The 23,427-nt window shown below is 43.2% G+C and overlaps 2 protein-coding genes across 5 annotated transcripts; both read left to right on the top strand.

The window, feature by feature from the left end:
* Positions 1-3,382: 3,382 nt before the first annotated feature.
* Positions 3,383-5,978, top strand: rps21 (ribosomal protein S21). Of its 2 annotated transcripts, XM_076984424.1 has the most exons (6): positions 3,383-3,456; positions 3,813-3,897; positions 4,118-4,181; positions 4,414-4,485; positions 5,168-5,223; positions 5,913-5,978. In XM_076984424.1, exons 2-6 carry the CDS (start codon positions 3,848-3,850, stop codon positions 5,920-5,922), a joined length of 252 nt encoding a protein of 83 aa, XP_076840539.1. In that variant the 5' UTR covers positions 3,383-3,456; positions 3,813-3,847; the 3' UTR covers positions 5,923-5,978. The 2 variants fall into 2 exon arrangements, with proteins under 2 accessions (XP_076840539.1, XP_076840540.1); XM_076984425.1 differs by lacking the exon at positions 5,913-5,978 and having other exon boundaries at positions 5,168-5,227.
* Positions 5,979-7,030: 1,052 nt separating this feature from the next.
* acss2 (acyl-CoA synthetase short chain family member 2) lies at positions 7,031-19,267 on the top strand. Of its 3 annotated transcripts, XM_076983753.1 has the most exons (19): positions 7,035-7,948; positions 8,391-8,586; positions 10,615-10,706; positions 10,785-10,888; positions 11,222-11,294; positions 11,979-12,054; positions 12,273-12,390; positions 12,775-12,822; positions 14,229-14,366; positions 14,456-14,626; positions 14,916-15,049; positions 15,446-15,578; positions 15,674-15,730; positions 15,859-15,939; positions 16,203-16,311; positions 16,397-16,465; positions 16,564-16,740; positions 17,322-17,396; positions 17,535-19,267. In XM_076983753.1, the coding sequence occupies exons 1-19, from the start codon at positions 7,822-7,824 to the stop codon at positions 17,660-17,662; spliced, it is 2,106 nt and encodes a 701-aa protein (XP_076839868.1). In that variant the 5' UTR covers positions 7,035-7,821; the 3' UTR covers positions 17,663-19,267. The 3 variants fall into 3 exon arrangements, with proteins under 3 accessions (XP_076839870.1, XP_076839868.1, XP_076839869.1); XM_076983755.1 differs by lacking the exon at positions 15,674-15,730 and having other exon boundaries at positions 7,031-7,948; XM_076983754.1 differs by lacking the exon at positions 12,775-12,822.
* Positions 19,268-23,427: the final 4,160 nt, after the last annotated feature.

The raw sequence follows: 23,427 nt of genomic DNA, 5'->3' as shown, positions 1-23,427 counted from the left end.
CCCGGATCACAGACCCTAGTGTGAGTACGCCCTTAATGGAATCGATGACCATATGCAAAAACTGGTGATGATAAAAATCAGAGAATCATGGTAAAATTACCACGTTCACAAACTTTGAAGCAGCACTGTATGTACCTCAGTGCATACTGTAGTCTTATGTGTACCTGTCACATTGAGGACCCTGGCCCCTCCCTTTTGGGCGTGTGTTTACGTTGTCCACGTGTATCGTCTGCATCTGTGGATCTCTGTGGTTGTGGCAATGTCCTGTGATAATATGTCTCACCTTTGGCTCGTCTCGTAATCACGTGGGGCATATTATGGACATATTATGCATTGCCAGTCATCTTGTCTTGTAGGCTTTTGCTTTTGAGTAGTAATAGAGAATAAATATTTTCTTCACCTTCCCTCTCACTCCCTCTGAACCGCCACCATCACCTTACCTTCATATATAGTACATCTTTTTACACATCACCTACCACTTTATTAGGTACACCTCACTAGTACCAGGCTGGACCACTTTGGGCCTTCAGAATGCCTTTATGTATTTGTGGCAGAGATCCATCAAGGTGCTAGAACCATTCCTCATAGGTTTTGATCCATATTGACGTGATAGTTTCATGCAATATTGCGTATGTGTTGGCTGCAGCATTTAAAGCAATATTTCCCAACCCAGTCTGTGAGGCCCACCAGCCAGTTCCACATTTTTGTCCAATTCGTTTAAACTGTAGCCTCAGTTGTCTGTTTTTAGCAGACAGGAGGGACACGTGATGTGATCTTCTGAAACCCATCTGCTTCAAGATTTGAGATGTAATGAGCGGTTGTCTAAATTACTTTTGCCAGTCTGGCCAAAAGTAATTTTCTAACTCTATCAGCAAAACTTTTTCTACCAAAGAACTGCGGCTCACTGGACATTTTCTCTTTGGCAGACAAATACAAAATATATAGAATACAAATATAGAATATAAACCCTAGAGATGGTTGTACGTGAAAAACCCCATGTGGATCAACACTTTCTGAAACACTCAGAGCCGCCTGTCTAGCCGCAGCAACAATGTCGTCTTAATCATGTCAATTTATTTATTTTTTGGGTGCGAAAGCGGAGTAATCAGTGATGCAGTTTCTGTCAACCATTGTACAACATGGACAGTGTTCTTGCCATTACACTATAAAAATAACAGGCCTACTTAAGCAGAGGTGATGACTACGTGAGTCAACTATACCTGCGGGCGACAGCATAGTGGTCCATCATGCATAGTGCAACAACTCTGTTTGTTTTGTTTTCTGCTTTGATACTGATGCGTACTGATACATATACGTGACTTTCACTATAGGCATGGCCTTTGGGTTCCGTTATGGAAATATGAGAGCATTTATCCCACCTCTAGAGCTTTGTTGTATGCAAATTTGTTTGGGAAGTAGGTTGGTGGCACACGTCACTGTGGCAACCAAATTCACTTACTCTTCGATATAAATCAGGGAGCGAATTGATATTGACTGAAATACCTACTGCACCAAGGATCACAGCTTCTGTGTAACCTACAACAGAAATAACAGAATAACATTCACAAAGAGTGCGCCATGATTCTTCTGGTAAGTCCAATACATGTTCATATGGAATAATGACTTTTTTCTTCAAAACCTCTTCTTTAGTATGAGATATTATTACACACTTAAATCATGAGTTATTGTGTGTATGTTAGGGATAGCTACATTATTAGTTATTATCTTATAATATCACATATTCTGTGTTTGTCATGAATATAAATGTATGTTCTTCATATTTTCAGGGTTGTTGTATAAATTGTAAGCAAAAGCAATGGTGTGCATCTCTTGAGATTTGTCATATCTGTAATATATGAGCTTATCTATGTTTGTTTTGTGCATACAGGTTATGCTTTTGTTTATGGGAATATTGAACTGTTCCTGTAGACCCCACTGTGCCTGTAATGAGGAAATTGGAAGGGCAGAAAATCTGAGTATGAAATATAACGAACGCACTTCCAAAAAAGCTTTCTCTCCTTGGACATATAAGTAAGTGGACGTTACTTTACCATTCAGTTAAAATAGAAAAGACTGAGGCTTGCAAAAATGTACTTGAATCTTGGACAGTATGTCTGAGAAACTTCTCTTCTGTTTCAGAAATGATATAGATGATGACAGACGTCCGAGGAACATCTGGAATGCTGTGTGTAGTTATACTGCATGTTCTGGGTCTCTTCAAACTGTGCCTATTTACAGTTACATTTATGTCTTCAAACGAGTACCTGACAGTCGTGACTGCTACAAAGCCTCACCAGAGCTTTATAAAATGACTGTTGGGTGTACGTGCAGACACATATGAAATACATGTTTTGAATTCATCTTTATTTTTCCAGTTTAATTTATTTAAAAGGTTAATTGTCCACATGTGCATGCACAGTTTCATTATTCTCCATCTTTTGGTGTATTTTGGTTTATTTAATCATGTGATTATTTATTTTTATTTAATTTTATTATTTTTATATTGTGCTTTGTGAAAATATGCCCTGAGATTGTATAGACAAAAGAGCAATGCAAAGTCTCATTTACACTATAACAATGTTATAACATAACATAACTGAACTGTGCATCTTTTCATGCAAAATAAATGTAAATAAATTGAAAAAAGCAACACAAATCTATCTCTCTTACAGTGAATACAGTGTTGCCAGAGTCAGCTGTATCATTTTGCCATGAAAGCCACTGGGCTGGGAGTGAGAGGTGGGGAATGGAGAAGAATGACTATTCTACCTGGGATTAAAACAGCAGGAACGAATGAGACTGGAAGTGACCTGTTTAAAGACCTACACAATCACGGGGAACATGAGATGAGTTTAGAGGGATGTTTGGTCTTCAGCTGAGCCTCTCAGTAAATCATACATTTTCTCTCGGACTCTCATTGTTTAACATAAAGTCAATGTATATATATATATATATATATATATATATATATATATATATATATATATATATATATATATATATATATATATATATATATATATATATATATAAGGCAAGTACTGTCCAAACATTTCATTTATAATTTCTAAGATAAGATAGATTTGTACACATATGTAGCTGCTACTGGCATCTTCACTTAATAGAAAGTGTTTCTTTCTTTTTTTTTTTTTACATCAAAACTGAGTACATTGCGTTTTTAATAGAACCCAAAGCTGAATGTCTGATTGGGTGGATGATTTGAATCAGGAACCTAAACATTCCAGTAGGTTTTCGTAATAAAGAATACAGGCTTATAGAGCTAATTATGCTTAATAACGATCAGCTTAATTTTTTTGCTCAATTTAGGGGTCTGAACAGACACGGCCCATCATAAAACTTTTATGATTTCTTGCTTCACAACTCCCGTTTTCATCTTACGTCATTTCCTCCTGCGACTTTCTTCTTCCTTTTCGCGTCAGCCATTTCTGATCTGTGGTGAGTAGAGAATGAGCTGTTCAATGAAAATGTGTTTTATTTGTTGTTAGGATCAAAAGTTGTGATCATATTCGGGCTGTATGCTTACATAATATGTTTATCTAGGATGTTCTGTGTATATTGTATTTATTATGGCAAAGCATACTTGAAAAATGATGTGCGAACTCGAGGGCTACCCGAGCATGTGCACCAGATCATGCCGCTACCGCTAGCTCAGCTCGCTAACTAACGTATAATGGGCATAAACGTCATATTGCCAAAAATGCGTAATGTCGGAATTTTATCGTTAAATCGTAGTCTTTTAATCAATTTGATCAATGCTAACTACGTACTTGGCTGTATTGTGTTTTGTGTAGCTTTACGAAGCCTGAACGGCCGTCAGTAAACCATCATGCAAAACGACGCTGGTGAATTCGTGGATCTCTACGTGCCCCGTAAATGGTGAGATGTTTTGATACGAATAATCAAACAAGCTTGAAAACCCCATATTGTATTCATGCTGTAATTAAATCCTAGAGTTATCTGAATATATTTGTAGACATAACGGTGTCTCAGGGGTATTTTGTTGACCTGCTAGTTCTTGTCAAATACAGGATGCGGCTTCAAGGCGGTATGTATTGAAAATCTGAAATCTGGTACCTTTGTGCTTTTTTCCTTTCAGTTCTGCTAGCAACAGGATCATTGCTGCTAAGGACCATGCCTCCATTCAGATCAACATTGCTGAGGTGAGGAGTATGTCTTATTAGGTTCAGTTTGGTCATCCACACAATGCAATATGATGGAATTATTTTGCTCCATTTAGACATGTAAGATATATGAATTGGTCTTTAAGTATATTCAAGTGTAGTATGTTGGCATTGGTTTTCTCCTTGTGTTTATTGTATTGGATCTAGATATGTTGCAGGTTGACGGCATGTCAAATGCTATTCTAAAAATATTTTGCTTCCATGTTTTCAGGTTGACAAAGCCACTGGCAGGTTCAACGGACAGTTCAAGACTTATGCCATCTGCGGTGCCATTCGTAGAATGGTGAGTTCTAAATGTTAACATTTCTTCAGAATTAGTATTCAGTATGGCCCATACATTGATTTCTAATAATAATGAACAAACACAGTTGGGAGCTTTTTCCTAATTAATCATGGGCTTTTCCAGTGTTTCGTGTACCTCAAATGGTGATTAAAGCCAAAATAATTTTTGTGAGGCTGACCTTGTCGGTCAGATGTTGTCGATGTAAGAAAGGTGTAAATGTTGATCTGCTCTGCATACGAGGTCATACTGTTAATCCTGGTGAAATAGCAGTGGGAAAACTTCTCAAATGGTTCAGATATTGTAGTGCTTATTTGTTAATTGCATGAATAAACTCCTGAATCTGCTCAGAAAAAGACAAGCATATCTAATTTTAGCAGTTCTTTGCCTACGAGGTGTCCATATTTGCAGTTAGTGTAGAAATGTAAGAAAACGGCGTGTCAAGACTGCTTATCTTGAGTGAAAGATGGCCTTCCTCTTACCCAGTGACGGGTTTAATCTTTTTGTTGTAGACTGCTGTATGGGTGTAAACTGTAGCCAGTTATTAATGTGTGATCCCACCCCCCTGTGCCCTGTTCAAGAAAGATGATGGACACTGGTCAATTTAGTTCTGACTGATGATATTCTGCAATTAACCTCCTTCTGCCAATTTCATTGTTCAGTAAAATGTCATTGTCATCCACAGGGTGAGGCTGATGACTCTCTTTTGAGGCTGGCAAAGAATGACTCTATCGTGTCGAAGTAAGTTGCTGCTTGGGGGGGGGGGGGGTATTGTGTGATTTGGGACTATTTGTGTGCAAACATCGGTGTCTATGGTTAGACTTTGTATATGTTCTATTAATGCACGTCACCACAGTCAGGAAATGGGTTCATGTGCCATTGTTTAAATTCCTTCTTTTGATTTGTTTACAATTTTAACATGTGACAACTGCAGCGAAGAAAACTATATTGAACACCAGCTGACTATTAAATGAATTAACAAATCTATAATCAGATCAGGGCTGGGTTTCCACAAAAGCAACCTAACGCTAAGAGCATTGTTGAATGGTAAAATGAGCATCACGTAGATCTCTCTCAGCTTCAGGAAGCTTTTGGGATCTTTTTGTGATTTTGAAATTGAAGGAATTCATTCATTGTTCATTTAAAGAGTATTTAATTAATGACTATCAGTAGTTCTTGGAACCCAACATTTTAGTGACCTTGCCATGACTTAATATAAATGCTTTGATAGTTCCATCTCCAATAATAATGCTACAGTCCATTTGGGCAGATATCCATGTGTAAAAAAATAACATGAAACTGCTGGACCAGACTAAACCTTGTGTGAACGCATAAGATGTTTAGGATACCTATATAATGACAGCAGTGTATTGGATTACAATTGACAAGTTTGTGTTGTAATTTATGATTACTTTCTTATCTTGTTTCAGGAACATCTAAATTTTGAGGATGGACTTGTGGAGGTTCTTTGTAAAATAAAACACAAAATGAAAGGCTTTGTCAGTGGTGCTGTTCTTTGCCTATCTTTTGGGTTTTTTTTAAGGGGGATTTAGTTTTAAGCACATCTAGCCTTTATTTGTGTAAAGTTGAACTACAAATTCCAGTTTTTGGGATGTCTGAGATCTGTTATGGAAAGCTGTTAAACAAAAATTATGGTAAATAAACATTTCCCAGAAGGCACTTGATGCATGACGATCCAAACTGCATTTGTTTAGTCCTCAACAGTACATTCAAAAATATGTTCAGGTCAGAATGTTTGATATTAAGTAAGGGTTTATTAATTTTCTGGCTGGTATTCCAGTACTTTGCTCTATTCTTGCAAGAAGACACACATTGAAGTTTGTTTATTAAATATTTGAGAGAGTAATATGTAAATATAAAAATATATATCTAAATGTAAGAGCTTTTTACTGAGGGGAAAACAACCAAAAAGATTATATCTTATCCCATTTTAGAAAGTCGAGGGAAAATTACATGGCCTTCATCAATCTTCTGTGCCAGATTACGTTTCCAAATATGTGTAATTCCATAAGGGCTGATGTTGATACCGCCAGTAGGCATGCTGCCACAGTACATCTACATGAGTGGTAAAGTGCAGAGAAGAGTTGAGGGGGTAAATAAATTCATACTAGAAGTAATATTAATTTGCTTGAATGTTACCTACGGTGATAACTGAACAACGGTGAAAATGACCATAATATCGATTCCTTTCTGAGCAAAGAAAACCCACTTTGGTTTCTTTGTGTTCATGTGCCACCTAGCTGTCGAATTAGAAATTCATTTTTAAACAACCAAAGAAGTTTGGTGTTCCCCAATCCCCACGGTCATCCTGGAGGTCCCCCCATTTCAGTCTCCCCCCTATGATCATGGAAGTACCCACCCGTGTCAAGGAAAGAAGCACTCGTTGTCCTTTATGGTATTAGAAATAATATTTATTATAGGATTTATTATAGGAATGGATCACAAAGTGTTCTTATCCGTATATACTCGTACATTTGGATGGATGTTGCCGTAAGCATGTTTTAGGGTTTGTGGTGTCTTGACCCTTTCGCCCGTAGTGGGAGGTTATGGCTTTAACGGTCAAGCTGACCCGTGTAATCTGCGCTCTGAATGACAGGGCAGCAACTTTACCACTCAGCCCTGCGCAAGACACCAGAGGGGACTCGACCTCCGCGATACTCCGCTGACTAACTGGAATTACTGTGATCAATTCCGTTTTCACATTACTATTCCGAAGGACTTGTTTTTGTAATGGGCAGGACGGCTAACTTGTTAATCAATTTAACATTAAACAATGAACGAACGCAATTCGCAAGTTAGCTAGTCAGCCGAGTCAGCTCGTTTGGAGTGAAGCTCAACTCAAACGGCGTCGTCTCGCACTCAAGTACACACAACTTTGTGTTTCATCTCAATTAAACTGCATTTTTAAACTCGAGTCGACGTCCTTCTCGTAGTTCCGTCATTAAATTAGCTACTTAATCCGCTGTTAAGCTCGCCGGCGTCGCTTATCCGGCTAACCAGGATCCGAGCTGTCTAGTTTGAGTTCATTTGAGCAAAGCCTCTCGAATGTTTTCCTCGTCTGTGGGAGCACACGGAAGTTAGCCGCGCTAGCCCGCTAACAATAGTCGAGCCAGGCGACGAGAGGACGCGAGGCTGCTGCAGAGACACAAACCGGCGACGTTTGGCGAGGAAAAGACGCGTTAACGCGTAGCGTTGGCTTTGGGCCCCGCCGTTCTTCCGTTAGCCGGTTAAACCGGCCGTATTCGTCTCGGTTAGCTCGCCTGCTAACGCGCGCGCGCTGCACGGCCAGTTGTGACAGTTGTAACCGAAGCGGCCAACATGATCCCCGGCGAGGCTCCCAGAGAAGACGTTCTACACGCCTCCGAGGACCTGAAGAAAGAAGCGCACATATCCAGTTTTGAGAATTTTAAGGAACTCTACGTGAAGTCAGTCGAGTCTCCAGATGGTAATACTGCTTGAATAAGATGTTTACTCGCTAACCTACGTCTGTTGTGAATGTATACGCGCCACCTTAACATTTATGTATTAGGCTTGGGACTAACATGAACGTTATTTACTATATCTGAGATATATCTATATGTTTGACCACGCAAACTAGCTTGTTACTTTCTCTTTATTGTAAATCACGATAAAACACACAGCAGTGGGGGCTTCAAATGTTAATTGCAATTGTTCTGAAGTAATTCTGATTGTATAAACTTGAAATTTAATCACATAAGTGTCTCCAATAATACATTCACGGGGAAAACGAGCATTATGTATGCACAGTCATTCTGATTTCTCTATATTACCCCCCACCCCCCAAGGATTTATGCATTGAATCAATTTCATAATTAGAAGGTTGTATTTGTGTGACAGTTTTATAACTAACCATCTCTCTTATTTAGAGTTCTGGGGAGATGTTGCCAAAGACTTCTTCTGGAAGACCAAACACACTGGCCTGTTTCTGGACTACAACTTTGATGTGACCAAGGGTAAAATCTTTGTCAAGTGCATGGAGGGAGCCACCACAAACATCTGCTACAACCTTCTGGACCGTAACGTCTACGAGAGGCAGCTGGGGGACAGAGTGGCTTTTTACTGGTCAGTGTGTACGTTGCATGTGTGCAAGAATTGTCCAGGCCACAATGGAGACAGTGTGAGCTGCTCCTGATTGCTTCACCCAGGACAGACCCATAGTGTGAATGCTACTTAGATCATCATCAGTGGCTTTTCCATGACATTTATAATTTGAACGTCAGGATATGTTGTGCATCTTTAAGCCTATGGGGGTGGGGGGTATAATTTGATTTTTTTATAAATAAGAGGTTGTATAGTTTAAGATGATCATAGGTGAGAGATGTGAGAAGACGGTAAGAAGGCAGACAGTAGAAAAAGCAAGTCTAGTCATTGTAAATCAAGTTGGTCTCTTCCTACTGGATCTATTTTTGTAAATCTAGACCTTTCTATTAGAATTTAATTTAAAAGTTGTTTACAAAGAACCGTTTCAAAGTTCCAGGCTGTGTACAATATATTGATACAGCAGTGTATTGTAAACACACTTATAAAGATGTATGACTCAATACAGTCACAGCTGTATTGATATTTATGAACATTTATGGTCTTTATCCAAGGTCAAACCAATGTTGCGTAAGAATTGCCTTTGTGCATCACAAAGTGATCCTCTGACAAATGTCTTGAGGTCAAATGATATGTGACGTGGAAAATTGATATGTGCAGGGGAATTGGGTCCATCATACTGGGAGATAGAGTGTGCTGCCTCTTGGTAGTCTGCATCAGCAGCATATGCTGCTATTGAAAGATAGTAACTAGAAGATGTTGGAGCGTAGATTAATTCTGTAGAGGTGGTATCCATATTATGGTGGATTGGAATGAAGACAGTTGTCTTAAAAAGTTGCTTGATTCACCTTAGATTGTGTTGTTGGAATGTTTTACTTATGTCCTTTAGGCTGGCCTCGCTCTGTAATGCAAGGATGTGCAATGCTTGGTTTTGATTGGCTAGACATCATAACTGGATAGGCATTTTGCTGGCTGCAGTTTTTTGACATTCAAAGGAGTCAATTACTTTTTTTTGCCTATTGTGACTTGGCAAATGTTTCTTTCTTTATTAATTAATTAATATTAATTAACTAATTAATATTAATTAATTTATTATTAATTGGTTTTGTAATTCTGCAGAGTTAGATATTACAACACAGGATATGAAAAATTGTCCTGTGCTGAAACTTTGACAGGATTTCTTTTCCTTTGTCCAAACTTGCAAAACTGTCTGCGCTTGTATAAGATTGTGCAAGAACCTGTTGTGCTGAGAGGCATTTAGACTGTGCACAGTGGAAAATGATTTTTTGGCTAATTAGAAAAGGGAAACCCTGACATATTGATGCCATTCTGGTCACACATGCCATAGCATCATTTTTGTGAATGGCTGTGTCTTTACCTTCTCTGTCTAGTGCACACGTTTGTGTGCTTTCTTCAAAGATGTCAGTCTCTCCAGAAGGACATTTACGAGATAAGGAAGTTAATGTTTTAAATCTGCAGTCACGCTCTGTTGCAGGAACTCTAGGTAGTGCACTTTGCCCGTTACACACTTATGATTGTTGTGTAACTTAATGGGTGTTACCCATACTACCTTTTGTCATGGGCTTTTCAGACAACACATTTTGTGTTTTTGAAACTATATAATGCTTTTTGGCTTTAACGCTACATCTTATTTTATTGCATCATCTCAATATGGGGCTTTCATTTGAAAATGCAGTACAACAATTTTCAAAATGCATTTATTTTGACTTCATGCCCAGTAATGGCCCATTTGTTTGCTGTCACCGATTCCCACTCGCTGTCTGAATGTGGCCCACGGTAGGGAGGCAGAGCGGAGGTGAGCACATACTTCCTGGGGCATGTGGTAGCCGTTCAAGGTTGGGAGAGAGGGGCCGACCTGCACGCCTCCGTCCGTGACGGGGCTGGTGTTCGGCTTCCACTGATGGGACACCCCTCCCTCCCGGCCAGAGCAATTTTGCAAAGTTGAGAAAATGACTTTTACAAAAAAGTCTGTAGGTAAACATATGGGCTTATATGGGCTTGCGTTCATGGTCATGATTGGTTCTTAAACAGGGAGGGTAATGAGCCGGGAGACGAGAAGACAGTGACCTACAGGGAACTTCTGGAGCAAGTGTGCAAGTTCTCCAACGTCCTCAAGTCTCAAGGTACGTGCCCGGTTTGACCGCTCCAGCTGACCTGATTTAGCCCGGGCACAACTGGAAACGTTTCCTCTGGCTTCGCAGGAGTGAAGAAAGGCGATCGCGTGTCCATCTACATGCCCATGGTCATTGAGCTGGTGGTGGCCATGTTGGCTTGTGCCCGAATCGGAGCGGTGCATTCCATTGTGGTGCGTCCTTCCCTTTATCACCTTCCTTCATCACACTGATTTTTTTTAAAAACTGACTGACAGCGTCTGCTACTGCTGCAGCCGACACTCGTGCACAACCGCGCCTCCTTGAGGCTGTAGCTGTCAAACATGTGGGCCTAGTATTGCATATGCTGCAGAGAGTGTGTGTTCACTTCTGACTATGGTAACAATCGGTGTAAGGTACTGAGTTTAGCCCAACCTTCCTCTTTCCTCTCGTAGTATTTGGGCAACTGTGGCCGCAGTAGCGGTGATTGTACATACAGAAGCATTCGAAAGACTCGAATCATTAGTTAAAATATGTCTGTTCTCCAGTTTGCAGGGTTTTCAGCTGAGTCACTGTGTGAACGGATCATAGATTCACAGTGTTCACTGCTGATCACAGCTGGTAAGAAAAGTCTCATTCTAGTTAATCAACATCTTTTAACTTGTGATCCATCTAAGCTACCTTTAATCCCGTCAGCCATAGTGACCCGCTGAGAAAATAGTGCTGTTTTTTATTGTTGTTTGTCGGCCACGTCGTTAGATATGGAGCTGACCGCATTGCTTTCAAATGGTCTTCACTGCCAGGCCCTAGCACTGACACTCCCCCACATTCTGAACCAGAGTGCCCGCTGGGGAAATGTCCAAAATGACGTAAAAGCTCTGGACCATTTTGCACGTAATCCATTAGTAACGTCATCTTCCGACAGTCTAATTTTTACTATTTGATATTGTCAAGTTATCAAGATCTGTAAATTCATAGTTCGGGTAATGCATGTCTTGAATTGCACATATCGTCATTAAGGAAAGTTAAGGAAACCATAAGTCGAATGCAGTTGGCTGAAAAAGAGTAATAGTTATACTGGTTCTACTGGTCTGTCTGAAGGACAATGGTTGCGTATATGAAGGTCCACAGATGTATCTCCTCACCAGTGGTTTGGCAGCCCACTATAACCCATACTCCCACATCCCCACACTCCCACATGCCCACATAGGAGCTGGCACTTCAAATACTGCTGTGTTTCAAGTTTTCTCTTTAGTTTGATTGTCGACACTTCCCCTCCTCTTCCTGTCCCCGTTTATCTTCCAGATGGCTTTTACAGAGGTGATAAACTCATCAGTCTTAAAGTGATCGCTGATGAGGCACTGCAGAAATGCCAGGACAAGTAAGATATTCCTGATTAGAGGTTTCAGACACAAGCTGCGGTCTTGGTGCGTGCCGTATAGGTGTATTGCTTGTTTCCTTACACGCTCCGGCTTTGGGCCACACACACACACGTATATGCAATAGAAGCACTTTTAATTAGCGTCCGAATAAACGCACTTTAACGAAGTTGCAGCCGTTAGCCGTGCTAGCTGGCTGAGTGCTGCGCGCTTCTCTCAGGTCTGTCGTGGTCGGCCGGTGCATTATGCTGAAACACTTGTCAAAGGAGGAAGAGGAGGCCTCGTCGCGACCGGGCTCACTGTCGCCCCCGGCGAAGCGCTCCTGTCCCGGCCTGCAGGTACCCTTTGACCTTTCACTTCTCTTATCTTCTGCCAGCGTCCCTCATCCCTAAGAAATTTGCTCGTTGCTTCATTCCTGTAAATTTATCATGTGTGTTTAATTCTACCCAAATGTGGCCATGTGTTGTCCTCTCTGTGTTATTCAGTCCTACTGTTTCCAGTTTGTTTTTATGACTTTTTCCAGTGCCACACAAATCTGGCAACACCGTAGAAGAAGAAAAAATTTTAATCATAAAAACGTAAACAATGTCATTTTGATACTGTACATGATTACCAACCTTTTTTGTTGATGTTTGGTAGCAGTAGAGGTGTTGCCATATTTATCCTTCCCTCCCTCTCTTTTCTATGTGAGTAATATTTCCATTAACCCCCCTCCCCTTTAGCAGGAGAAACAGGCAGAAAGAGTAAGGAAGGGCCGTCCCGTCCCCAAGGTATTTGGAGCCTCTCTGTGCTTTCACCTCGACTGTTTTCTTCCCGTTCTTGTCTTTCCTCTGCACTCGTTCTGTGCACTCCCCGGCGACTCTGTCGTTCCGTGGGCAGGTTCGAGGCCGTGGCCTCCGTCCTCTAACCCAGCGTGCCGCTCACGCGACATCCAGCCAGACGCGTTCACGCGCTTCTCAGACTTGGCGAGGGCCGTTGAACGGGCGGCCGTACCAGGCCAGAGTTTTAGTGAGTTAATGGCTCCCGTTTAAATTCCATGACTTCAGTCATTTAGTTGCTGCAGGTTTGTTTTTGAAATGCCAATTCTGAAAGGGCAGACCTCTGGTAAACGGGTGTCCTTGGGTGAAGTAGACAGTTCACTCTAATGTAGTCTGGGACACACGCTTGCTGGCTGCAGTCACTCTACTCCTACTGAGGCCTTCACCACCATCTTAGGCTGTTTTATAATATATATAATAAACCAGATCTTAAGCTATATTATAATATATACACAATTTAATAAACCAGATCTGGTTTTTGACTTTTCACTCTAGCTCTGTGAACTTGTGCTCTTTGGTTGGAGCAGAGTGGCTACCCGTGTGTTCCAACCTCCCCCAAACGAGGTCCTGGACCAGTGTTTCCTGATCCATCCCCACTAACGCACACGACTAACCAGCATTCGGCTCCGTCCCGAGCCCGCGCTTGCGGGGTGGGGAAAGGGGTTTGGAAACACAGTCCTGTCACCGTAGTGACTCTGCTAGTCTCCGACGCTCCAGACGAACGCCGGCTCCCTGTCTGAGCTTCCGCTGCCGTCGTGGCTGTTCGCTCTGCGTAGTCAGACGCCATCGCGCCCGTTTGTTCCATTTAACTGCTCGTGTCACTTAAATGAAACGATGGCCCTTCTTGTGCTGTGCTACCTCCTTCCAGCTCCTGGTGTGCATGACAGAACTGACAAGCACACTCTTCCTCTCCTCTCATCCTCTTCCTCACATCCTCCTGTAGTCTCTTCTGTCTAGTCCGGTCTGTACTGATGGATCTGTGGTTGTGTGTGTGACTAACTTGATTACATATATGTATATATTTTTACTTACCTTTTTTATAGTTCCTAAAAGAGGTAGGACTTTTATCCAGAGGTCTAACCACCTTCTTGGTTTTAGTTTAAACGCTCTGTGGGGTGCAATGAGATGTTTCAGGTTGTCAACACGTCCAGATCCACCTGTAGTTCAGTAGAAGTTTGTAGGTTGTGAATTGCTTCTCAGGCCTTTTTGTCTTGAGTGCAACTAGAGCAGTTGGGCAAGAATTGTTTCCAAACGCATGCTGACTCCAGAACGGCTGAGACGAGTCTGATGGTGTCACCCGGTCCGTGGGTTCTTGAGTCTGATGGTGTCACCCGGTCTGTGGGTTCTTGTTGGTGCAGGTGCCCTGGGACCCGGAGGTGGATGTGTGCTGGCACACGCTAATGGAGAATGCGTCTGCCGAGTGTGAGCCTGTGTGGTGTGAATCTGAAGACCCTCTCTTCATCCTCTACACCAGCGGCTCCACTGGAAAACCGAAGGTATCCTGTCACTAACCTGCTTTTCACACCTGCTCTTTCACCTAGTGCTTCCTCCAGGGCTCTAATGGCAAAGCCGGCTTGTTTCTCAGGGAGTTTTGCACACGATCAGCGGCTACATGCTCTACACTGCCACAACATTTAAACTGGTGTTCGACTACCACCCTGATGACGTCTACTGGTGCACTGCAGACATTGGTTGGATCACCGGTCACTCGTACATCACCTACGGGCCCCTGGCCAATGGGGCCACCAGCGTCCTGGTAAGGGAACCGCCCATCTCTCTGTTACGCTATATAAGTGCCCAAGAGAGAACTGTTTCGAGCATACTTAGCTTCCAATGGGAAACATATTGGATTTATGTCATGTGGTACAGCTGGTTCTTGACATTGTCATTCCATGCTGTCAATGTTTAACAGTTCTCCTCAGTAAGATAATGTCTTGTTTTTTGCTCATTGGGGTGAGTTAAACTGAACTGACTCTGAATTCGTACTGGATCGCCCTCTTGCCTTTCCTGACCGAGCAATCTGCTTCGTCACTCTCTGCTCCCAGTTCGAAGGTCTGCCCACCTACCCCGACGTGAGCCGCATGTGGCAGATAGTGGATAAATACAAGGTCTCCAAGTTTTACACCGCCCCCACCGCCATCCGGCTGCTCATGAAGTACGGCACGGAGCCGGTGCACAAGTACGTGTTTAAGTCCCGCCACCTGGGGTATATCTGCACACCGGCACAACCCGGCTGTAGTTGAGAGGAGAGTCCCATTTTTGAAACGGGATCCCTCTAGCACAGGGAAGCGTAGTGTCAGGGTCACGGTTTAATTTCAGCCCCAGCTGGCAGTCCTCCAGAGTATGGAAACATGCTTTGGTTCCACGAAGAAATCAACCACATTGGGGTGGCTGTGCTTTAGGCTAAGAACAACTACTCCAGTTTCTGTACAGTTTAATGTTTACATTTAGCTAGCTAGTAGCCTAGAAGTATAAAAAGTATAAAAGTATCAGTAGCATATGACAAATTGCATTGGTCTGACTGTTCGACCATAGTATTGCCTGTGTGCCTGTGTGTGTGCACGTTTGTTCTCAGGTGTAAACGGAGTTCTCTGAAGGTCTTGGGTACGGTAGGCGAGCCCATTAACCCGGAGGCGTGGCAGTGGTACTACAGCGTGGTCGGGGAGAAGAGATGTCCCATAGTGGACACCTTCTGGCAGACGGAGACGGTAGGCAGTCCAGCTCCACCTTCACTTGGCTCTCCGTGTCGTCTCTACAAGGGTGTGCGGGATGGCCGCTAACTCTCTCCGTTTCTGCTCTTCAGGGAGGGCATGTACTAACACCTCTACCAGCCGCCACTCCCCTGAAGCCTGGGTCTGCGGTCAGTGCGCCCCTGACGAGGAGTTCCAGCTTGTAGTTGCATGGCACTTGGAGGAACTCTCTTCCTGGGTTTGACTTGCCCGTTAATTTTGAGTGTGTGTGTGTGTGCGCGCGTGTGTGTGTGTGTAGACGCTGCCGTTCTTCGGTGTGGTGCCGGCCATTCTGAACGAGTCGAGTGAAGAGCTGGAGGGACCGAGCGAGGGCTACCTGGTACGGGACAGAACCACCACCCCCCCCCCCCCCCCCCCCCCCCCCCCCCCCCCACCCCACCCACAGCCTTCCACCATCACTCTTCCTCTTGACACCAGACGTCTGGTTTAGAGTCTGGGTAGCACGGCTGCACGGGTGGTGTCTGCAGTTTACGTTTCATGGCGGATAAACTTTATCGTCTCTGTTGTATGGATGTGTGTAATCACAGCTATACAACGTACCTGGTGTTGGCGATACTGGTTAAAGCGTGCGGTTCTGTTCAGGTGTTTAAGCAGCCGTGGCCTGGTGTGATGAGGACTATTTATGGGAACCATGAAAGATTTGAGACCACCTACTTCAAGAAATTCCCTGGATACTATGTAACCGGAGATGGTATTGTTCCGTGCCTCGCGAGCAGCACACACTCGAGCTCCGTCTGAAGCGACTTCTCTCGCGTTGACGCTTGAATTCTGTTCAGGTTGCCGTAGAGATAAGGACGGGTACTACTGGATCACGGGCAGGATCGATGACATGCTGAACGTTTCGGGTGAGGGTCAAGATCTCCCCCTCTCCCTCCTCCCCCGCCCCCTCGCCTTCAATGGGTTTCAGTCAGAGACGGCCCCATAAATCTGTTGTGTCGCCCAGGCCACCTGCTGAGCACGGCGGAGGTGGAGTCCGCTCTGGTGGAGCACGAGGCGGTGGCGGAGGCGGCCGTGGTGGGGACGCCGCACCCCGTCAAAGGAGAGAGTCTCTACTGCTTCGTCACGCTCACCGACGGCATCAACTACACCGCCGCCCTGGAGGCCCAGCTCAGGCGGCAAGGTGAGGGCGGGCTGGCTGGTGTTGAACCGTCTTGATATCGAGATGCTGATCTGAGATCAGATGTGGATGTGAAGTCTGACGGTTGTCGGCACCTACGTGTCAAGACTGCATGCATTTCTAATTCCAATACCCGTAATATCGGAATCAACGAGAACATAGAATTTGTCCAGAACTGAGCCGCTTCTGTTTCAAATGCATCTGAGGCGTCCAGTGACGTTTACTCTCTCTTCAAGGAAAATGTTCTCATTAGGATGATCTAAACCTGGGCATGACTTGCTCTTGAAGTATTAATCTGGTTTTCTTTGAGGTCACAACATGCATTATCACATTTTATATTACCCTCAAATATCGAAGGCTGTGAGGTCTGGGGAAAAAAGGGTGTAAATTTTCATTACCTGTTCACAGGATTCTGCAATAGGTTGTTAAAAAATTAACACTACCAGATTATTATGTGAAAAAATCATCTAGGGTTGTGAAGGCACATTATGAAAGCTTGTGATTGGCTAACAGATGCTGGTTAATTCTGTTAATTGTTTGTCAGCTGTAATTCATCCTCTCTTTTTTTCCCCCTCTGTCAACAGTGAGAGAAAAAATTGGTGCTATTGCAACACCTGATTACATACAGAATGCTCCTGGACTTCCCAAAACTAGATCAGGTACAGTTGAATACCCCTTTGACTGTGAGTGTGTGTACCAATCTCTGCTTCATCCTCTCCTCTGTCTGCTTCATCCTGTGTTCTGTCTGTGTTTTTAATATGAATGCAAACCTTTCTCTTCCCAAACATTCACCCAAGGTAAAATCATGCGACGTGTACTGAGAAAGATTGCCTCCAACGAGCGGGACCTGGGAGACGTGTCCACGCTTGCGGACAGCGCAGTCATCGAGCAGTTGTTTGAGAACCGCCGCTGTACTGCCATGTGACCACCAGGGGGACCACTTCATTCTGGCTCAGCACAGGGCTGGAACCCCAGGAGAGAGATACGGTGGAATAACGTTTAGGACAAGACGACTAAGGACAACGACAACAAAAAAGAAACAGTTGTTGCAATCATCACGTTACTTAGAATCTCTTGGAACTGGAAAGGTTGAAGATTTTATTGGATCCAGTTGTGCATTACATTTTTTGGTTTTAAGCAGAAAGGTTGTTTTGTTTTGCTCTGTTGATTTGTATTTCACATCTGGTTTGTTAGGTGTCATAATATCTCATACAAACTGTTTAATCATAGTCGGGTCTGCTTTGCAAAAGACTACTGTCTTGTTATACCTCTGGATGCATTTTAATTTGTTGTGGCAACATCCATGATTGATTGTATTTTCCATATAATGCACCACTTCACCCCTTCATCTTATCCTTATTATCTTTGATAAGGTTTTTATCAACGAACTTTTATTCATGTGCCATATTTAACCCAAGAATGGGGTTACAAATCAGGTGTTCAATCCTACAGCCAGACTATATACGTCCTCTTTGTACTTTACAGAAAAACACTGCAATCACAACAGTCTGTCCCTCTGTAAGTCTGTAGCCAAGCTAACCTGACATTGCTCAGCTAGGGCTATTGGTAAGATTTTAAGCGCATGGCCCTATAACCACAGGCAGTGTGAAAACTCTTGTGTAGTCCTTATTCTAGCGCTATATTTTGCGCTTTCTTTACCAGGAGCTACATGAGCTATATTGGCTCTGATATTAAAAGCCCTTTATTGTCAAACGTCTACTGCATGTACTGTATAAAAATTTTACAGTGAGCTATGGATGTTTTTATTTTCTTTTTTTTTCTTAAATGTGTAGTTGTATGTTAAAAGCAGGTTATTGAGATTAAATCTCATTAAATTCAGGCTGGCCAAGTCATAATCAAGCTACTGGGTGGTTTAAAAGAATTATGGACTTTGATAACGCACTCTCATTCTTCAGACTGTCCAGCCATTGCTTGATTGTCGGGGGGGGGGGGGGGGGGTGTTGATGTACGTGTGGGAAATGTGTGTAGTTAATCTGTCCTTTTTTATTTTTGTCGTTGATTTTGTTAAATGTTCTAAATGAAAGCACTTCAGGAAACAGCTAATCGGTGTGATGATGATGACTTGTGGTGAACCTGGACATACTGTGTAAGACTCCTTTAGCTTGCAACTAAAAGGTCACATATGAAACAGGTGTAAAACAAAACCATGTAGGTTAATATTTGCCTTTGCTCTTACTGCATATCATTTAGTCTTTATTAAGCTCAGACATATTAAGCGCACTTTTGACTTCTGGTTTGGGCCGTTTCCTTCTTTCCTGCGTCTGCGTTCATGCTCCACCTCCTGCTAAGCTCTTATTTTGCTTTTTCGCTCTTTGTCGTCATTGCGTTTCCATCTCCTCACAGGCACTTACTCTGGTCCTGGGTGATCTCTCACTACTCACCTTTTGATGCTCGCTCTCACTTTACATGTTATTGGGTGCTTGTAATCGCCTTTTATTTTGACATTTTCAAGTAATTCACATTTTCACTACTTTTAAGGGAAATAAAGTACTAGTTAAGTACTATTTGATATGGTATCTGTGTCTTACATTTTTCTGTGCATGCATGTTTCCTTCTCAATACTGCTGAGGACTAGTGTCTTAGTAATATTTCTTTAAGAACCTTTTATTGGATTTTCTTAGAAGTGTTTAAAAACACGCATACCCAGTCCCAAAGCATTTTTTTAAACTTGAATATAAATTGTTGGTATTGTTAAGGTCAGACCAGGCCACGCTTAGACATCGCCCAGAAATTTTATTCCATCTGTGTTGGTTTAATGTGGGCACAAATGTCTCCGCATCTGTGTGACACTTAAAAACGCCTGTGGGTTTCGTGTCCTGGTCTTGCATCAGTTGCTTCTTGCTGCATCCGTCTGCAGACACTTGCGGTACGCTGAGGAGGAGAGAACTGGGTGAGAAGAGTCCATGTGGTTCATCAGATGTTCAGCCCATACAGATATAAATCACCCCATACACATAAATCATCCTGCTGGGAAGTAGAAAGCCAGGACACAGTGCATGTTGCCTCATGGATGGTTTACCTTGTTTCTGTAATCCAGTACATTGGATTTCAAAGTAAAAGTCTCTCGGCTACTTTCACATTGCTCTCATTGTCTTTATGCTGTGAATAAAAAAACTGTTGCATATGGGAATGGTTTCATATGTTTTGAATATGCTTACACTAAGTTCATACTGGCATTCCTGTCCTGCAAAAATCAAGTAAGATGTGTTTTATGTCCATAACGCTACCACCATTAGCCTGTATACTTGTGTATACCCTGTATACCCACAAACTGACAAATTTTTTGTTTCCACATGAGTTTATTACATATCTAACAGTAGAGACTAAATTAAAGGAGAGCTCTTATACTTTTCTGCGTTTCCCCTTTTCTTTACTGTTGGATTGCTTTTTGTGCATGTAAACAGTCTGCAAAGTTACAAAGCCCAAATCACACACCAGACGGAGTAAAACTTCCTCCATGAACCACTTTTCTCAGGTGCCTGAAATAGTTCACTGAAATTCCAGCCATTTTCCTTTGTTACAAAATGATGCAATCTTGTAACATTCTTCATTGCCCACCTACCTGAGCTTGGCCAGAGAAGAGCAATCTGAGCATAGTGTGCTCACCAGGAGGGGGCGCTCTAACTGCGTTTCAGACAGAGGTTGAATAGAGATGTACAGTATGAGAAAAACAATGTTTTTTCAACACCAAAGCATGTAAATATATTCTAGAAGAATCCAAAAATACACTTAACATCAAAAGTGAGCATAATATATCCCCTTTAAGAGTCATATCAGTATGAATTCCTCAGAAAGCTGTTGAGCATATTTTTAAGTGTTCTTTGTGTATAAATAGACACAAACATTACATTTAATTAATGAATATTAATTGATATAATAAATAATTAATTGTATTTTACCCGCTCACTCACACGATGAAATAATAGCTTTACTTTGCAGCTAAATGTATTCTCCGATGCCATATTGCAGAGGATATAGTCAACTGTGTGCCTCACACAAGATGGCAGTCTTGCCTAGTGGACGTTCCTAAACAAGACAATAAGCGTCCTTTGACCGAAGAAAGCTAATCTAACACAGGCTTTTCTCCCAGCCGTCCGGCCCAGTTCTAGCTAGCAGGATAACCCACAGCCCTGCCCAGTGTCATCGGCATGGACGTAGTTTTGATTTCACAAGTGGGGGGGACACAACCTGGGGTGGCGAACTGTTAAGCGGGGGGGGGGGGGTGCTGCATGATCCTAGTGCTAGATTTGTCGCTATTTGGATATTGGTTTTTTTACCGTTAAAAAGTGGGGGGGACATGACTTTGTCACTACTTAAATATTTGGTTTTAACTGTAAAAACTGGGGGGGACCAAAACCGGCTTTTGAAAAAGTGGGGGGGACATGTCCCCCCCGTCCCCCCCCAAAACTACGTCCGTGGTCATCGGTATGGATGAGATGAGACGGGGGAGGGAGCACTCGAAATCGCACAGGGCAGTGGGTCCCCACGCTGTACAGCCTTCATGTGCATTTAATTAACCCTGGAGTTCATTGTTTTTTGGTCGTGTTTTTCAATGAACCATTCTGATATGACTCGGCCATCTGCTACGCTGTCAGAGTTTGAATGATTCATGCCGCGTCGCTCCGCTTGCGATCTGGACTTCTTGGAGAGCAGAGGCCTGGCCTGAGTGTGCGTGGAAGAAAGAGATACATAACGTTTTTATCTGTCTCCTCCACGTGCTTGCACTGGAGAACTGGACAAGGAGTGAATGAATAATCCAGCTTGGCTCTCGTTAATCATCGCCAAACAGTATAAAAGCATCTCGTCGTCCCTGACCGTCCACCCGTGTTGATTGGGGGGGGGGGGGGGGGGGGGGGTGTCATGTTTTTCCTGTTCTCATTAGTCATTAGGTCTACCTGGCATGTGTACAGGGAGGGGGGGGGGTATCTCTACATGCTTCTTTCTCTCTCTTCTCTGTTTGCTGTCCATACAATTGGAGGTGTTTTCCATTACATCCTACCCCAATCAGTAACTCTCTGGTGCTCACACACACACACACACACACACACACACACACACACCCACACACACACACACATCCCTAAGGATCTACTGTTTCCATAGTTGAACTGCTGCATTTACCTCAGAGTGAGGAGCTGCTTCCAGTCTTCACCGGTCTCCTCTACTTACCTTTCTCCTCTCTCACTTCTTTGTCCGATGACTTCCCTCCGGCTCTCTGTGGTCCTGCAGACACGGGTCTCGGTCTCATTCCCAGCATCTGGGGCTCAGTCTGTACTGATGTTTGCTCTGCTTGGGCTGTGTGGAGAGATGGCCCCCGAGTCAGAACCTGGATCAGTACTCGAGTCAGGCCAGCGTCTCCCCTTCTGCCTTCCAAAGGAACCGTTGCCCTTTTATGTGTCGGGTTAGGCTTTCTGATCAGGAGCTTCGGTACATACCTTCTGGATTCAGACAGAAATTAAGAGTTTGTCTTTTCAGCTGGCCAGGCATGCATTATTTATCGTTCTGGTCAGACTTACTGTTATTAGTACTGGTTTGGATTATAGATTTAGTTCATGGCTTGGTGAAAGAGTAAAATTGTAAGCATTTTAATCGACTCCATTCTATTAAACGTATTAGTCCCTTCAATTTGTATTGATTCTTTGTAGACTTCGTTTCAGATGGATCTATGCTGTAATAGGTTTTGAAATGTCTTTGAAATGTCCACTTCCATTTCCACACACGCACAGCCTCAGTCATCAGGTTGGCCATCATGTTTGAGCTGAACGCTGACAGAATGCATGATAGTCCTGGGGACCCCTTGTGTGTGTGTGTGTGTGTGTGTGTTTGTTTTGGCCCAGCTGTCTTTGGCATTTGACCTAGGTGAACATATGCGCCACATAACGACTGCTGCTCTTTTGGGTTTAATATGCCCAAGTGCACACGTCACACACCAGGCCGAGCTGGGCCTAGACAGGTGGGGGGGGGGGGGGGGGGGGGCGGGTCAACAAGACCGGGGGGGGGGTCTAATCAAAAGACATCAAGTAGGCTGTACGCAGTGAGCTGATGAAATACGATTAAGAGGGGTGACACAGGGTGAAGAGGAGGAGTGGAATAAACTAAACTTTATTGCTTTTTATTAGACTTTATTTTGCTTTTCACAATAGACATGACCAAGCATTGCACAGACGACACAAGGCCCTTTCATTTCAAACAGACAAATAAGCAAAACAAAGAAGAAAGCAAGCCTTGTAACAGATCTCCTATCTCCTCTTCTTTATAAGATGGTGAACCCCCCCCCTCTCTGTCTGTGCACTGAATGTATTGAAGTCCGGAGGGAATATAGACTAGTCATTAAAGAGAGGGAGAGAGAAAGATGGAGGGAGGGAGAACGAGAGAGAGAGAGGGAGAGAGAGGAACACAACCCAGCAACAGAAGGGCAGTTGATGATCTCTGCTGGATGTCTGGCCCTCCCCAGCAGGCCACAGAGGCATTTGTGGTCATCGCTGACTTCTTTGTAAAAGGGAACTTCAACGTTGTCATTTTTCATACTGTTCATATCATCTTACCACTGTTCACCTCTGAATGCTCTCACCTTCTGGGGATAGTTTGGACTTTTGGGTTTGTGTTTTTGGTTTTTATTCGACTCTCTCTCTTTGCACAACCTGTTCTCTTTGCCTTTGTCTCCCAGGT

The sequence above is a fragment of the Brachyhypopomus gauderio genome, chromosome 21 (genome assembly GCF_052324685.1).
Source record: "Brachyhypopomus gauderio isolate BG-103 chromosome 21, BGAUD_0.2, whole genome shotgun sequence".
NCBI classification, from domain to species: domain Eukaryota; kingdom Metazoa; phylum Chordata; class Actinopteri; order Gymnotiformes; family Hypopomidae; genus Brachyhypopomus; species Brachyhypopomus gauderio.
This window is presented reverse-complemented; position numbering and strand designations above follow the sequence as displayed.

What these genes read in the sequence shown, in the direction of transcription:
- acss2 (XM_076983753.1), top strand. Translation starts at nt 7,822, where the DNA reads ATGATCCCCGGCGAGGCTCCCAGAGAAGACGTTCTACACGCCTCCGAG. An exon ending in TTCACTGCTGATCACAGCTG is followed by an intron (nt 11,295 to 11,978) that starts GTAAGAAAAGTC and finishes TTTATCTTCCAG; the next exon opens with ATGGCTTTTACAGAGGTGAT. An exon ending in ATGGGGCCACCAGCGTCCTG is followed by an intron (nt 14,627 to 14,915) that starts GTAAGGGAACCG and finishes CTCTGCTCCCAG; the next exon opens with TTCGAAGGTCTGCCCACCTA.
- rps21 (XM_076984424.1), top strand. Translation starts at nt 3,848, where the DNA reads ATGCAAAACGACGCTGGTGAATTCGTGGATCTCTACGTGCCCCGTAAA. An exon ending in CTCTACGTGCCCCGTAAATG is followed by an intron (nt 3,898 to 4,117) that starts GTGAGATGTTTT and finishes TTTTCCTTTCAG; the next exon opens with TTCTGCTAGCAACAGGATCA. An exon ending in GCGGTGCCATTCGTAGAATG is followed by an intron (nt 4,486 to 5,167) that starts GTGAGTTCTAAA and finishes TGTCATCCACAG; the next exon opens with GGTGAGGCTGATGACTCTCT.